Consider the following 15981-nt stretch of genomic DNA (forward strand, 5'->3'; position numbering starts at 1 on the left):
AGAGAATTATACATAGCTATTTCCTAATCTAAGATCTCTTCATTCGTCCGACATTTACATTGATTGATTAATTATAATCCTAATTTACATACTTTCTTTATCTATTTATGAGAATTATAGGAAACCTCTTCTCTAACGGCAATCTTCGAGCTCGCCACCTACCATTCATTATTCTTCTAAGCAAGGGTAATTGACAATCAAGAAAGGAACATCGTTTAGAGCTATAAGTGAAAACACACCAAACGTTTTTGTTCCAATTGGTTTGCATTTCAACAGAAGAATCCAAATTTGAGATTTTAATAATTTCACATAAAATTAATTCAAAATTCATGAAGACTCAGAGAAATAGTTGAAGTTAAGAATTTAACATCCAAACATATTTAATAAATACGTAATATGAATATGAAATTCTTAGCATCAATTCGTCGAATCTAGATATAAGATGAACTCTAAATCCACCAGAATGATCACATTAACACAACCTATAAAAGCCAATATCCATAACCAATTAAAAGCAGTTCTACATTTCCAGCAGATATGTGATATCAAGGTAAACTGCTCCAGTTTCTAACCCAATCAGATAAAGTAGAAACATTCGTATCTATATCATCGATGCAGTCGCTTTTTAACGCCACCACAATATCTTCTTTATAACTGTCTCTGGCCTCCTCCAACAGAACCTGAAATATCTCACATTCAATATTGTTCGACAGCTTTTTCCCTTCATAACCCCTGCTCACAGAGGAAAAGATGGAACATAAGAGAGGTCAGCAAACAAGTTGCAATTAAAATACAAGAAAAAGCAAACACAGAAAAAAAAAAATCGAAGCAAAACACGGGAAAAAAACCAATCAGACAGATGTGGAAATATGTTACCTCTTAGTTAGCCGGTCATATAATACGGAGTTGTCAGTTTGGAGCACCACTACATAATCGAACCAACGTTCCGGAAAGAAGTCACAACCATGGTGATCCACAATGTTTCCACCTTGTTCCATCAAGTCTTCAAGCTCGTCACATACCTGCCAAATATGACGAAACTCATCATTCATGTGAAAATACATAGAAACGAAGAGAAAGTAGAAAGGAAGTTTTTTAAATATTATCCACCTCATCTGACAGAAGTTTATTATTGTCAAAATTATTTGAAGATTTGACACACTGAATAAGTTAGTTACCAAGTTCCATTCATGTAATATCAATTCCGCGGAGACGATCATAAACGAAGTATGAAAAAAGTTCCATTATCCATATCTGATGTACTTAAGCTCGGGAACATGTGGGTGGGAGAGTTTCTACAAAAATCCTACATTTCCTACATTTAGACATTCGGAGCACTATGTAGTCCCGCAAATGCTCTAATGAAAGTCTCTAATCCGAAAACAGAAAACATCCATTCCGCTCTTAATTGTGTATATCTATGTTTTTTTTACTTTCTGTTCGTTTCCATTCGGCAAAATGCAATTTCGGGGCCCACGGGAATTATCTTAGCTAATTCTAAAACTATTTCACTCGGAATGAATTCATTATCATCTCAGATTATCCAAATCAAGCAATCTCTTACAAATGAGAAAAAAAAAAAACTAGAGCTAAATCAAGTTCACAAATCAAATAATCTGTCTGCTAAATTAAAACAATTTGCTCCCAAAACAAAAATAAAAAATCAATCACGTATCATTTCAATTAATCACAGAAACATAAGACTTAAAAGGAACTTACAAGGTCTTCGTTAATGATATAACAGTCGAACTCATCGTCCCAGCCATCGTGGAGGTTCTTCTCCTTAACCAAATCGCCGATGTTGATATGCCGGAGATTGGCCGCTTCCGCCAGAGCCACAGACGTCGTCGATTTTCCTGTTCCCGGCGTTCCCGTTATCAGTATGTTCGGCCTCTCTCTCTTCTTCCTTCCACCGCCATTCTGCGCCATTTCTGTTTGAGATTGTGATTATGTAATGTGAATTGTTGAGATAGAGATAACGGCTGATTAGGGTTTCGAACAAGTGACTGTGTACAAGATTTGGGGTTTTTCGCACTTTTTAATCGGTGTAGCGACTTCAAATACACGTGGCTGCGTTTGATAGGTTTATTTAAATATCAACGGAGAGAGAAGTAAAAGTGACATTTATTTTTTATTTCCTACAATTTTAGCATATTATTAGACTTTTTAATATTCATATTGCAACCTGAAATGAATTTGTGTATTCCTTTTTCAATTTTGGGGTTTTTGTGAAAAAGTAATATTTTTCAGGACTTTCTATATATACTTTTTAAGTCAGGAAAATTTTTCGGTATCTTTTCATAATTTTTAAAATGACCCACGTAATTAGTAAAATATAAAAATTACAAACTACGGGGCGCCGGGTGTAATTTCTCAAAAAGAAGAGTTAGTTTTGTAATTGCACTTTACCTCAGGGTGGTGGTTGTAATTCACCCTTTGTATTTAATGTAGATATAAAAATTACAAAAGCTGCTTAAATCAATATTAAATCAAAACATTGCACAAAAAAATAACTAGACTTCTACAGCACCTATTTATGTACAACATCAATATGTGAAAGTCTTCAAATAAATCAGAAATAATTAATAAATGAAGAATGCATAAAAAACTGAATCAAAATCGAGTTTCGGGAATGGTTGGTTTTACTCTTGAGATGGCTCGGGGGGAATAACTTCTTCACTCTTTGATGACCCTTCGGAATTCGGGTTGGTTGGACATATAGAAGCAAACTTACAAAACCTGCATTTCCAACGCTCCTCCATTGGAGGGAAACTCGCTTCTCTCTTTCCCTGCCAAAACTCGAGACATGATTTTATTTGATCCGTTAGCCAATCGTGCTCATAAGCAAACTCATCTTCGCCTAGTAATGTTTGATCTTCCTGTAATTCATATCTGTGTAACAACCGACAAATTTATATATGCGTTACGTAAGTGTACTTTAGAAACATGCATTAGAAACATGAAAATATCCACTATATATATATAATCCGAAAATGGAATTTAATTGTAACGAACAAGACATTTTGATTTTCTTGAAAGAATCAATTATGCTAATAAGTCCTGGAAAATACGATACAGAACAGATAAACTCCCGGTTTATTCTCATATTTTTTTGGAAATTATTAGAATGTCGAAAGAATTTCCAAAGCTATTTCGAGTTCCAGTTCATTGTTCAAGCTTACCTCAACAGTAGCCGATCGTGAGCCTTAGGCAGCAAAGAACAACTATTTAGAAAATACCGAACCACGTCGCTGAGAGTCTGCATGATTAAACAAAACAAATATCAAATCAAAGCAACCATATGCAAATTCTTCTTACGACTTCTCTTTTTCATAATGTATCTTGTTAATAACATTTTACCTTAAGCACAGGCATAAGCGATAGGTAAACGAGATCTGTTATTCCGTCTATTTAATTTCACAATGCAAAAAGAATTATATTGAGGGACGTAATCAGAAAGAAATGTTTACCTCTGAAGGAAAACCTGATTTTGCTGTACTCTCTCTAATTTCTTGGTTTAAGATTTGATGGGGATTCAACGAAAAGAATTCATAGAACTTTTGGGATGGAAATCTGTCAGCAATCAAACTGTCCCACATATACTTGTAGCACATCAACTGAAGCCTAGCAAAACGGGTTTTGAAATGACTTAGAAAGAGGGGAAAGGGGGCAAAAATGAAATTCACTAGACCAATTGACACGAGTGACCTTATACCTTCCATTTCGCCTTTGTGGTTCACTGGGAAGTGTTGCTCGCACACGAGTTTTTGTGTCAACTAATATTGGAAATCTTGTGGACTCAGAAATAGGCATCCGTATTTCATCTATTATCCCCACCGTCCATACACCTTCTACAAAGCCGACTCTGAAGGCAAATTTACATAATATCAACAATATCGTCAGAATAAAAGCTAACAGAATAAACATATGAATTCAGCTTAAAATTGCAAAAAAAATTCCACGAGCAATCTTCAGTACAAAAAACTTACAAAGGCAACTCGCGTGTTAATCCATCAAATAACAGTTGATTCGCTCCAACAATAAAATTCATAAATTTAATCGCCCACACATCTTCAGCTGATTCAGCCTGAACTTTAACCCTTTTGATCACCTGCTCATATTCATTAGAGGAGTCACAAGTACTACCAAAAGAACATGCAGGAGAAGCTGCAGACAATCCTAAACACTCTCAGCCCGATACTTGCAGAGATGACTGCCAAATGTATTCAAGTAAGAACTTAAAGAAAGGAAATATCGATCCAAATGTAAAATTAAGGAGGAGCAGCAACAAGATGATGAATCAATATAATGATAGACTGATAGACGACTACGCAACAAGTTACAAACAAAAGGAATGCCAACTTCTACTAAGTACCACCACGCAAAAGATCCCATTGTTTATGTCATTCAGTTCTGTTCCGTGAAACGATTTAACAACATGAGTTCAGTCATACAGGATCTACGACGATATACAAAAACTATCATGCATAACATTTTCGCAAAAAGAAATATTTTTTAAAGCATACATTCTTATTTCCTGGATCAGTAGATCAACATAATTAAAAAAAAAATCTCATACCTCTTCTTCAAGTACTGCGTGGCGTGCACTACCTGCTTGCATAGCTTTCGTCTTTTTGGGTTTACCATAGAGTAGAATATACTCCATTTGTTTTTCACACCATTCCTAGATAAAGTGAAAATATTTCAGGGAAGGGAAAATATTTAAAAATAATAATAAATTTAAAAATGGATTCAACAAAGATAAAGTGTCAATTGGCAATTCTCTAACACAACTGTAACAACAAAATGGTTAAAAAGATTTAAGAAAAATATATATACAGACGGAAAGGAAAAAGTTACAGTACAGTGGCGGTAAAGTCGGTGACGGATAGACCTCTTGCCTTCCGGTACTGATGCAGAAAAGACACAATTCCTTTGTTCTTCTTATTCTTCTGCGGACTACCGGATCCAACAACCCGACCCGAGTCCTCGATATCAGTAGATCGGGTTGCGGTGCAGGAAGACAACCCGCGCTTGGACAATAGAGTAATAGAGCGAATTGACCTGTAATTCCGGTGGAATTGAGCAGCAGGTGCGGCGAAGGCGGCGGCGGCGGCGGTGAAGGCGGCTTCGATGAGTGTCATTTCCTCTTCGGTAACGATCTCAATTGGAATTTTGGGGTTTTTATCATCAGAAACGGTGGTGGTGGAGGTGGTGGGAGAGGAGGGGGAGTGGCTCATGATTGCGGAAGCGGCGGCGACGGGATACACACACGTGCGGCAGTGGCCGTCGGGAGCGGCGTGTCCGATGGGGAAGGGGAATGATCTCATGTGAGGGAGGGTGGAGAAAATGGTTATGTACAAGTTTCAATGCGTGGGGTACAAACGGTCTGATTTTCTTTCTGGGTCACCTCAATTTCAATTTTCAATGACCGTTGGATAAAATGTTGAGCATTTCAGACGACGTCGTTTAGCTAGCTTTAGTTGCAAGCTTTTCAAACTCTAATTAATTATTTAATTTTACTGTTTTTAAATACTTTGATATAAAATGTAGTGTACATAAATAATAGGGTAAAGTTCAAAATACCTACCTGAACTATACCCAACGTATAAAAATACCCCCTGAACTTCAAAATGTACCGAATCAGCCCCTCTGTTAAAATTCCGTCCCACTCCTGCTGACATGGCACGTTGACTTTTTGAATTATGTCTGTTGTAATCTTTTGCGGACGATTTTACCCCTGTTGACATGGCCAATTATAGGCTTTTCTTCCCATTTTTTTTATTTTTCCTTTTTCCACAGATTTCACCTTTTTTTTCTCTTCTTTTTTTTTTTCCTCTAAATTTCTGTAGGTGTTTTTTATTTGTTTGTGTAACTCAAAATTCTATATATATATATATATATATATATATATATATATATATATATATATATATATATATATATATATATATATATATATATATATATATATATATATACATATACATATACATACATATTTTATCCTTTTTTAGTAACACAAAAATGTCTAGTAGCAGCACAAACACACAAGATTCTTGTCTTTTCTGTTACAAATCCAAGCATTATGTGACTAGATTTCTTCGAGGAACAACATGTCCTCTTTCTCTGAATCAACCTCCAAAATCAGCCTCGGTTTTCTGTCGTGCCAACTTTGATTTGTAAATCTCTTCCTTCTCTAGCAAATCAACTTCCAACTGCGTTACCCTCTTTTGAATTTAAGCCCAAATTTAAAAAAAAAAATGAAAAGCTGATTCGAACTTGAAATTAAGTCCAAATTGAAAACCCTAATTCGAATTAAAAAAAAAAGTTTATAAATTTGTAACCTAATTCGATTTCAATTTCTAAAAATAACCCCAAGTTCCAAAAATTCGAATCCCCTAACATATTAAACGAATCCCTAACACAACTTCTATGTGAATCGTACCTGAAATCAACACCAAATATCTAACGAATCGCGACTTCCTTCTTCAAACGACAAAGAATTCAAACGAATCGGGTCTTCCTTCAAAGTTCAAACCAGCTCCAAAGAATCGCGCCTTCCTTACACAGCTTATTATCGGTTCAATTTACTCAATAAATGTGTAATCAACGGAAGGGTGAGATGAGAAAACTGCAAAGTGAAATGAGAGAGGTGAGTGAAGAGGGAATTTTTTTACGGTCTTTTTTTCCAAGTGTTGGAGAGAGAAAATGTTCAGCACTAGGGTTAATTAATGGAGGACATAAAAGTAATTGCATAGTGTAAATTAACAGCGTTAATATTTCTGTGTTTTTTAACGTTGACTGATAATCAAGAGGGACTGTTTCGGTACATTTTGAAGTTCAGGGGGGTATTTTATACGTTGGGTATAGTTCAGGTAGGTATTTTGAACTTTACCCTAAATAATATCCTATTATATGATTTACATGAAATATAATTATTAGATAATTCAACATTAAATATGGCTCTAGTTAGATTAGTTATAATTAATTTGATAATTCAACCTTACTGGATGATTGGCTTATTGGTTAGTCCGATAATTTTTCGAGTCAGCCCATATTAATATGGAGAAATGGCTAATCTTGATTAAATATGGCTAATTGTTAGATTATTTATTTGACATCCAAATACAACTTAATTTTGATAAGATTATTTAATTTTATCTTAACTTCTGGAACCAAACAAGGCATTACAACATGTGAATTTTAGTTCTCCTCGTTGGAGATGCTCTTATAATGTTTGGCCAACCTATTTTACATCATATATTTTAGAAAATGTTGGCAATTTTATTTAATGATCATATATAATTGATATTACTTACGTTGCAATCTAGAAAAACATCGAAACGAAAAATTATTACTTTCTCTATTTATTTATTTTTTAACAAAGAAACTCATAACCACTGATGTACACTGGGAAAATCTCATTCTCGTGCACTAGCCCTCAAACCTATCGTAAATTAGATTTAGCAAGCCATCTGCGACGAACTCGACCTAGAAAGTGAAAATGTATTAATACGAGAAATCAATAATCTCGGAGCGCAAAGTATATACACCCTTTTTTTTATTATTCCTCGTGCCATAATATATAGAATGTTGGTGATTTTTATATTGAAACAAGAATCACCATTTGTATATAAACATCTGAAAACCCGAAAAGCCCGAAAACCCGAGAGATACCTATAATTAGGGGTGGAAATCGGACGGATCGGATCGGATTTGGGTGTTTCGGAAAATTTCCGATTTTTTTCGGAACTCCAAAACGACTTCCGATTCCGATTCCGATTTTTTCGGAATTCAAAAAGTGATTCCGATTCCGATTTTTTCGGAATTTTCGGAAAATCGGAATTTTTCGGAAATATTCATTTTCGGAATTTTCGGAAATTTTCGGAAATATTTCGGAAATTTTCGGAAATTTTTCGGAAATTTTCGGAATTTTTCGGAAATTTTCGGAAATTTTCAGAATTTTCCCAAAAAAAAAAAAAAAAAAAAAAAAAAATGAGCACCGACACAGTAGCAAAACAGAACATCTCACACAAAAACACACAACAATTGAATTAAATCAATTGAATGAAGATTAAATTTGAATCAATTAAATTAGATTTATTCTAAAAATACCCGATAGAGAGAGCGGCTTTGCTGGTGGTCGTCGGAGAGCCGGGAGGCCTGGTTGCGATGGTGGTGGTTGGAGAATCGGGAGGCGCAAGTGGTGGTGGTCGTCGCAGAATTGGGAGGCGCTGCTGGTGGTGGTGGTCGTCGGAGAGCCGAGATGCGCTAGTGGTGGTGGTCGTCGGAGAACCGAGAGGCAGTGGTGGTGGTGGTCGTCGGAGAAGGCGCTGGTGGTGGTGGGGGAGAAAGAACGGTCGGATTGCTGAGAGAGAGAGTCGGGAAATTAGGGTTTCGAAGTAATTTTAATAAATGTTGAGTTTTTGACTTTTGTATGTTTTAGAAAATTAAAAAATAATAATATATATATATATATATATATATATATATATATATATATATATATATATATAATAATTGTAAAAAAAATATTAGTAATATACTATTAATTAGTACAGGCGGATAGATATATACATATATTATATATTATATATAGTAATAAATATTAATATTATAATTGAAAAAATCGGAAAAAATCGGAAATAATCGGAAATAATCGGAATAATTTCGGATCGGAAATCGGAAATTCCGAAATTCTGTAATGTATTTCCGATTCCGATCCGATTTTTTTCGGAATTTTCGGAAATCGGAATTTCGGAATTCGGAATTGAAAAAGTTGTTCCAAAATCGGAATATTTCGGATCGGATTCGGCGGAAATCGGAATTTTCGTTCCAATTTCCACCCCTACCTATAATATACATGTATGTATTTTATATATATGTAAAATCAATGACCTTGTCTCAATGCCCAAGGGACCCCTATTATTTCTCATCTTAAATCCCAAAATTGTAATTAATATTTAATATTTACCATAAACTCAAACAAAGGCCAAGAATTCATGCATGGCCTTACAACTGTACCCCTTTCTCCTCTTCTTCCCCCACTACATAAACACCAATTTCTTGCACCCACATAACACAACCTTAAAAAAAGGTAGAGTACAACACATTTTCTTGGAAGTGAAGTAAATATGGTAAGTACTAGAATTTGGTCTCTATGTGTGCTATTGGTGGTGGTTTGCTGTTCACATGCGGCAGCTGAAGAAGAAGGCTGGCAGCTGAGGGAAGAAGGAGGTGCCGCCGGCGAAGAGGGCGGCGGCAGCAGCACGGGGAAGTGGTTCGTGTTGCAGGACTCGAAACACGTGGTGAAAACTGATGCTGGAGATATGAGGGTGGTTGGGGGTTTTGGAAGCAAATTTATGACAAGCCCGATGCATGTCGGGTTCATTACTATGGAACCGAGAACCCTTTTCATCCCTCAGTACGTACCTCGATTCCAGCCTCATTCTCTTCGTTAACCAAGGTCATTTTCGTCATTCCTATCTATAATATATATATGTGTGTGCGTGTGTGTGTGCGCGCGCAATACTTATCTTGGATTGGATCAATGGACTATAGGGGAAGCAAGAGTTGGGCATATATACAAAGATGAACTTGTGGAGAGGAGTTTGAAGGTGGGAGATATCTATAGAATCGAAGCAGGCTCGGCTTTTTATATGATCAATAGAGCAGAGGGGGAAAAGCTGCATGTAATCTGCAGCATTGATGCATCAGATTCTCTTGGATGGCACACAGTCCAGGTTAAATAAATTAATTAATTAAATGTCTTACTTTCGGATTTCAACGAAACGTTGTTTGGATGGCAGTCTTTCTTCGTTGCTGGTGGAACGTATCCAACGTCGGTTCTTGCTGGCTTCGATCACTCGACGTTGTCAGCTGCATTCAATGTATTCAATTCACATCTCATCACTCGAACAACATTATCAAATTATTATTTTTGATTTCTCGACAGGTTTCAGAAGCGGAATTAGGCAAAATGCTGACGAAGCAGCACAAAGGTCCGATTATATACTTATCATCCAACGACTCGCGTTCACCTAGTGTGTGGTCGAAATTCTCCGAAATGGAGCATCATCAGAAACTAACACACATGAGGAGAATTGTCCATGTAACTGTTGGAAATTTGAGAAGTTTTAAAACTTAAAATTGCTTTATTTTAATTATATTTTGTAACGTCCCCTTCAATGGCCATTATGCACCATTAAACTCTCTTTGACCCTTAAGGTCACAACCACCCTATAAATAGGGTCATTAGCTTACTTGCTAGAATACATCATAGCATAGAACACTACACATACACACTTACACAAAGCATGCATCATCTTCTATATATTTTCCTATAAACCTTGGGCACTTAGATAAGGTTCATTCTTTAGTTTCCTATGATCGTTGCTCATAGACGAAGCACCGGCGAGGCCATTGGGTTTTATCTTGGGAGTATGATCAGCTGTCAATACCTGCACGAAGGGAGGCAATCATTCTCTTAGGACAGTGTCTAGTGGCACGACTCCTATTCAGGCCAGCCGTTCTATTACTTTTACTTTAATCTATTTTCTATTCCTATATGATTATTTTATTTTTATATATTGCATGTTCTTAATTGTTTAATATAAAATTGTATTTTATAAAATAGTCACAACAATCTAAGAGAATGATTTTTTGCTTATAAAAATGTGGGTATTGTTTCTAGCATATTGTTAATTGATAACTATAGTTATGGTACAAAAGGTTTGTACGAATCTCATCTAAATTTGATTAATATCAATCCTTATTATAACATGCATATGTTAGTTGTTGTTCATAGTATATCATTTTATGGTGACACAAATCTGGTTCTTGTTTAATCTATTTTGGTCGATCGGCTAATCTTACATATATTTGTGGATTGTGATAAATTCATTTATTTGATAGTCAATTAATGCTCAAACTCGTTAAGTACATAGTTATAACTTTAAGGATTGGAGAACAATTGAATATAGAAATGAAAATTCTCCTTTCTGTTTCTGCTTTTGAATATGAATAGCTTATTTTAATTTATGTGTTATATATAGTTTGTCTGGACGTTTCATTAGCTTATTCATCATCATAACTAAATTCATTTATATATGATTTATATTTTATAATTAGTGGGAATTTTGTAGTAGATATTGGTAGTTATCAGAATCACAATCAACTATATATTTAGATATATATTATCGTATGTATTGCATATATAATTGGAAGCTTGATAATTCATGATCTTTAATTTATATTTATTTAAATATTTAATTGCATTTATTTTGTAACCGAAAAGAAATATTTATGTGACACATGATAAAATTAGAATTCAATTCATTCTGTCAACGTTAAAGCTTCTTACGGTTAATTAGTACTCATAAACTTGATATAGTCTAATATATCCATATAGGTTATCCTTAGTCTATGCATCAGATGAAAAATCTTATTGCCTTTATATTTAAATCATTGAATTGATTATTAGTTTTATAATCACTTAGTATTGTCATTTTAATGAAATGAATAATTTGAAAACCATATATCCCATATGTCATATCATGTGTATTATTAACGTATAAACCATCAGTTGTGATTGCATTATAAGGAAATCGCACTCAATGGGAAGTTTGTGGATACATAATAAAAAGGATGAATGTAGCTACGAACGGATCCTAGTCGTTCAAGAGGTATGCTTGCTAAAAGTTTTAAAGTCGTCTAAGTTATGTGTCTACTCGTGGACAACTTAATTATCTATATGATGTGTTTGCGCACTTACGATTAATTGTCTACAATATAATTCAAATTGTTGAGAATTGAAAAATCCACAATCTTTGGGTACTATTATGAAAATATAATAATAAATAAATAAGTTGAAATGAAAATGATAGTTAAACCCGTATATTGAGGGGCATGAGATATGATATATCTTTAATAACATTTTAGAGGATAAAATTATTTCTTCTGGAAGTAGCTAAAATATAGATGTGCTATTGGCTAATTAATCACTAAAGATCCTAGTCGTTTGTGTTCGGGGGTAATTTGTATATTCGAACATTTTACTTCTTGTTGTTTGCATGAATCGATTAGTGTTATATTTCGAATAATGGGTTACATATGAATATTGTTCAGAGTATCATTTGGCATGATTTAATTGTTAAAAGTTAACTGAAATATTAATTAATTATTTGTTTATTTGCCCATTGGAAATTAACTAATTAAGAAATATTTTTATAACATTCATTAGCCTGCCAATTGTATGTAATTATTTTAGTTTATGACTATGCATGGCATTTATTTTACATAAAAATAAAATGGTGTGAATTTTGACTCTCTTCTTTAAATTATTCTGTCTCCACTTATAAATCCAATTTTGGATAATTGTCTACATATAGTTATTGTTTATAAATAAAATAAAGTTTAAAGTTATGTTTGGTGAACTTTCAAATGGATTTAACACTTCATGAATTCAAGATATTATTGCATGCATGAATTTAAGTATGTGAAATTTTGATATTCCATGAGACTATGTCCGTGCTATTTGATTTGTTTGAATTCTAGAATGCCTCTGCATGAAAACCATTCTATGATAATGGCTCAACTATTTTCACATTGTTTAGATTGAAAATGATTCTCATAATATGTTCATGTTATCAAAAGTGAACTATTGAGTTTGAATTAAGTGTGCAGTTTATTTTGGTGAAAATCAAAATTTGATAGAGATATGTTTTCGTAGTAAATTAAATCAAAGGTTAATTATCCTTAAGTATGCTGATGCATGGCATTAAATGGTGAATTTGAAAGTTAATATATTGTTTTAATTTGAGTGAATATTTCTCCTTATTTAAAATAACGTGATTTAAAAAGGAAGATATTGGAAAAGTCTATATTTTCATTTGAAATCTAAAACTCCCACTATCCTTTGTGAATTTTGCTTAAATAGCTATTTTCAATTACTCGAAACTAAAAGCTCTATGCTATTGTTGTTGCAATAATTATTTCATGCATAAATTCTCTTGAAATGTGGGGGTATTTATCAAATGAAAACTTGATCATATAATATCATGTATGAGAAAATTAAAATATTTGATCATTGATCTTCGTACAAGAAATTGAGTTTGACACCTGCAGGAAAATCTCAAAAGTATTGAGTATCAGTTGAAGAGAAATATGATATTCTCTCAACAGTAAAGTTTGAAACACTTGTTAAAGATCTGCCCTCTAAGGGTGTATAAATCATTGATCAAATTAAAATTTTGAAAGAAATGATCATTGATCTATTAAAGATTCATCCTATAAGGATGTAAAAAAAAAATCATCGAGGGGGATGGGCATAAGCCCGTAAGGGAGTCACCTCCGGGAGTAACCCAACCTTTGTGATTGGAGACCCCATGAAGAAGGTTCAATGTGGTAGAAACAACCCGTAAATGCGTGACTCGTTAAGCACTAAATTAAAATTATGAGGAGAGCACCTCCTTCCCATCCCTATGGTGATATAGTGCTTTATAGTGTGACGAAAAGGATGGGTTTAACCCTTAATGAAACCAAAGCGGGAATACCGTAGGGTGGAGGTCATACGTACCCTTGGAGGTTTCACCTAAGTGAAAAGTTGCCATGAGGCCGTGGCTATGGGTTTGGGCTAACCCTAGAAACTTTCATGAGAATCAAGATAAGAGCGCATGGCCGATAACGCGCTAACCCGCTTGAACTGAACCGATATCGATATTGTGTGTGTGATGCATTGAAGTTTGGTGAAGGGACGTAATTCAAAGCGCTTGCGCCATTACCGTTCCCTCAAATGGAAATCATCAACACTAAGTGTAGGCTCAAGCTCGGAAGGCTCCTACACCCATTGCACAATATTAGTGCCCTATTTTATATATAAGTATACATGCATACATTTTAAGTTTTAAACCTTGTGGGGGATTGTTGGAAATTTGAGAAGTTTTAAAACTTAAAATTGCTTTATTTTAATTATATTTTGTAACGTCCCCTTCAATGGCCATTATGCACCATTAAACTCTCTTTGACCCTTAAGGTCACAACCACCCTATAAATAGGGTCATTAGCTTACTTGCTAGAATACATCATAGCATAGAACACTACACATACACACTTACACAAAGCATGCATCATCTTCTATATATTTTCCTATAAACCTTGGGCACTTAGATAAGGTTCATTCTTTAGTTTCCTATGATCGTTGCTCATAGACGAAGCACCGGCGAGGCCATTGGGTTTTATCTTGGGAGTATGATCAGCTGTCAATACCTGCACGAAGGGAGGCAATCATTCTCTTAGGACAGTGTCTAGTGGCACGACTCCTATTCAGGCCAGCCGTTCTATTACTTTTACTTTAATCTATTTTCTATTCCTATATGATTATTTTATTTTTATATATTGCATGTTCTTAATTGTTTAATATAAAATTGTATTTTATAAAATAGTCACAACAGTAACTGGGGCAGAGGATATCGAAGACGTGGAAGAACAACAACCAATAGTAGCATGGTCTATCAGAAAACTCCTATTCTCCGTTTTTGGTAAAGTAGACAACAAAAAAATGGAAAGCAAAAAGCCACATTCTTACAACATCTACGACAGGAAGCCCGACTTCGAGAACAACTACGGTTGGAGCACTGCGTTGGACGGGTCCCACTATTCACCCCTTAAACACGATGATCTCGGTGTTTATCTTGTCAATCTATATATCTGCGGTATGGTCCATTAATTTCACATATCTCATGAACATATGTCTTTTTTTTTCATATAGTCCTCTCCTCCCACAAAAACACACACATGTGTGTGTGATTAATAATCACGGGCCTGTCCAAGAATTCCGATATTCAAGGCTGAAATCCACTAAGAACTCGTTTGGGAATAAGAATCGAACTTGATAGACAATATAATCAAGATTAACCAAATGTTTGGGGTTTAGGTTTGGAGCACGTGATTAAAAACGGGCATCGAATTTAATCAAGCATAAGGATTACATAATCATAACTACCAAACATGAGATAGTTACATATTACGTATCATCGAAAATGTAATCATATTCAACGCAATCAATCCTATCAACTTTCTCAAACGAGGCCTACTAATATATCGATTTTTGAACTGGATAAACAGTATAAAATCTAATTAATTTTATTCGGGCTTAACAGGATAAGTAAAAAGCCGTATTGGTGTAAAATTGTTGAATGTGATCTAAGAAAATGTACATGTTTGATAAAATTGCAGGGATCGATGATGGCACCACACATCAATCCAAGAGCAACCGAATACGGGATAGTATTGAGAGGATCCGGTACTATCCAAATAGTGCACCCGAACGGAACCCTAGCCATGAACGCACAGGTGACGGAGGGCGACGTTTTCTGGATACCGCGATACTTCCCCTTCTGCCAGATCGCATCCAGATCCGGCCCGTTTGAGTTCTTCGGGTTCACCACATCGGCCCGAAACAACAGGCCTCAGTTCCTCGCCGGAGCGAACTCGCTGCTGCACGTTATGAGAGGGCCCGAGTTCGAAGCTGGATTCGGGCTGACCGAGGACGGGCTGAATGAGATCCTGAACGCGCAGCGGGAGTCGATTATCTTGCCCGCGGCGGCGGAAGGAGGTCCGACGGAAGAGGTGGTCGGAAACTAATTAGCGTAGGCAGTGATTCGGTGCATGTGTTCGATTAGCGGGCATTTTTTATTTTGATTTTGATTTTGATTTTGATTTTGATTATTGAGGTGATCTTCATTAAGTAATAAATGTGGAGTTTGTTTGCATACAAATTCGAAATCATGATCATCGTTCGTCTTTGGACTTGCAAATTCTATTTCACGTCATGCAAGCTAAGCTAAGCACTCGACTATTTCTCCACCAATATCGTCTAATTGCCGATTCTATCGATCTCCGGAGACCTTTCGAAAGCGTAAAGCAGCTCATTTGCACTCCGAATCATTGCTATAAAAGCCGATGCACAACGAAGGGGAA

The 15981-nt window shown here is 35.2% G+C and overlaps 3 protein-coding genes across 4 annotated transcripts; 1 reads left to right on the top strand and 2 right to left on the bottom strand.

Moving 5' to 3' along the window:
- Positions 1-362: 362 nt before the first annotated feature.
- Positions 363-2050, bottom strand: AAK6 (P-loop containing nucleoside triphosphate hydrolases superfamily protein). Its single transcript, XM_012972324.2, has 3 exons — positions 1720-2050; positions 877-1022; positions 363-732 (listed from the first exon to the last, which is right to left on the bottom strand). Exons 1-3 carry the CDS (start codon positions 1927-1929, stop codon positions 546-548), a joined length of 543 nt encoding a protein of 180 aa, XP_012827778.2. The 5' UTR covers positions 1930-2050; the 3' UTR covers positions 363-545.
- Positions 2051-2460: 410 nt separating this feature from the next.
- LOC105949056 (exonuclease V-like protein) lies at positions 2461-5452 on the bottom strand. 2 transcript variants are annotated; one of them, XM_012972323.2, is made up of 7 exons: positions 4866-5452; positions 4580-4684; positions 3990-4111; positions 3716-3865; positions 3471-3624; positions 3183-3259; positions 2461-2892 (listed from the first exon to the last, which is right to left on the bottom strand). In XM_012972323.2, the coding sequence occupies exons 1-7, from the start codon at positions 5328-5330 to the stop codon at positions 2643-2645; spliced, it is 1323 nt and encodes a 440-aa protein (XP_012827777.2). In that variant the 5' UTR covers positions 5331-5452; the 3' UTR covers positions 2461-2642. The 2 variants fall into 2 exon arrangements, with proteins under 2 accessions (XP_012827777.2, XP_088673307.1); XM_088817181.1 differs by having other exon boundaries at positions 4902-5432.
- Positions 5453-9130: 3678 nt separating this feature from the next.
- LOC105949005 (vicilin-like seed storage protein At2g28490) lies at positions 9131-15773 on the top strand. Its single transcript, XM_088817598.1, is given in 7 exon segments — positions 9131-9428; positions 9430-9469; positions 9565-9746; positions 9813-9893; positions 9959-10136; positions 14445-14719; positions 15238-15773. Coding segments are annotated over 7 exon segments (1455 nt in total). The 5' UTR covers positions 9131-9137; the 3' UTR covers positions 15646-15773.
- The last annotated feature ends 208 nt before the right edge of the window (positions 15774-15981 follow it).

Source organism: Erythranthe guttata, chromosome 4 (genome assembly GCF_056151865.1).
Source record: "Erythranthe guttata isolate IM_541 chromosome 4, IM_541, whole genome shotgun sequence".
In the NCBI taxonomy this organism is placed as follows: Eukaryota; Viridiplantae; Streptophyta; class Magnoliopsida; order Lamiales; family Phrymaceae; genus Erythranthe; species Erythranthe guttata.

Bases quoted from the DNA above. Each gene is read 5' to 3' on its own strand.
- AAK6 (XM_012972324.2), bottom strand. From the start codon at position 1,929: ATGGCGCAGAATGGCGGTGGAAGGAAGAAGAGAGAGAGGCCGAACATA. The intron at 1,023-1,719 runs GTAAGTTCCTTT...CATATTTGGCAG, and splicing joins ATATCATTAACGAAGACCTT to GTATGTGACGAGCTTGAAGA. The intron at 733-876 runs GTAACATATTTC...CTCTGTGAGCAG, and splicing joins TATGACCGGCTAACTAAGAG to GGGTTATGAAGGGAAAAAGC.
- LOC105949056 (XM_012972323.2), bottom strand. From the start codon at position 5,330: ATGAGATCATTCCCCTTCCCCATCGGACACGCCGCTCCCGACGGCCAC. The intron at 4,112-4,579 runs GTATGAGATTTT...GAATATGAGCAG, and splicing joins ACGCAGTACTTGAAGAAGAG to GTGATCAAAAGGGTTAAAGT. The intron at 3,625-3,715 runs GTATAAGGTCAC...CCGTTTTGCTAG, and splicing joins CCACAAAGGCGAAATGGAAG to GCTTCAGTTGATGTGCTACA.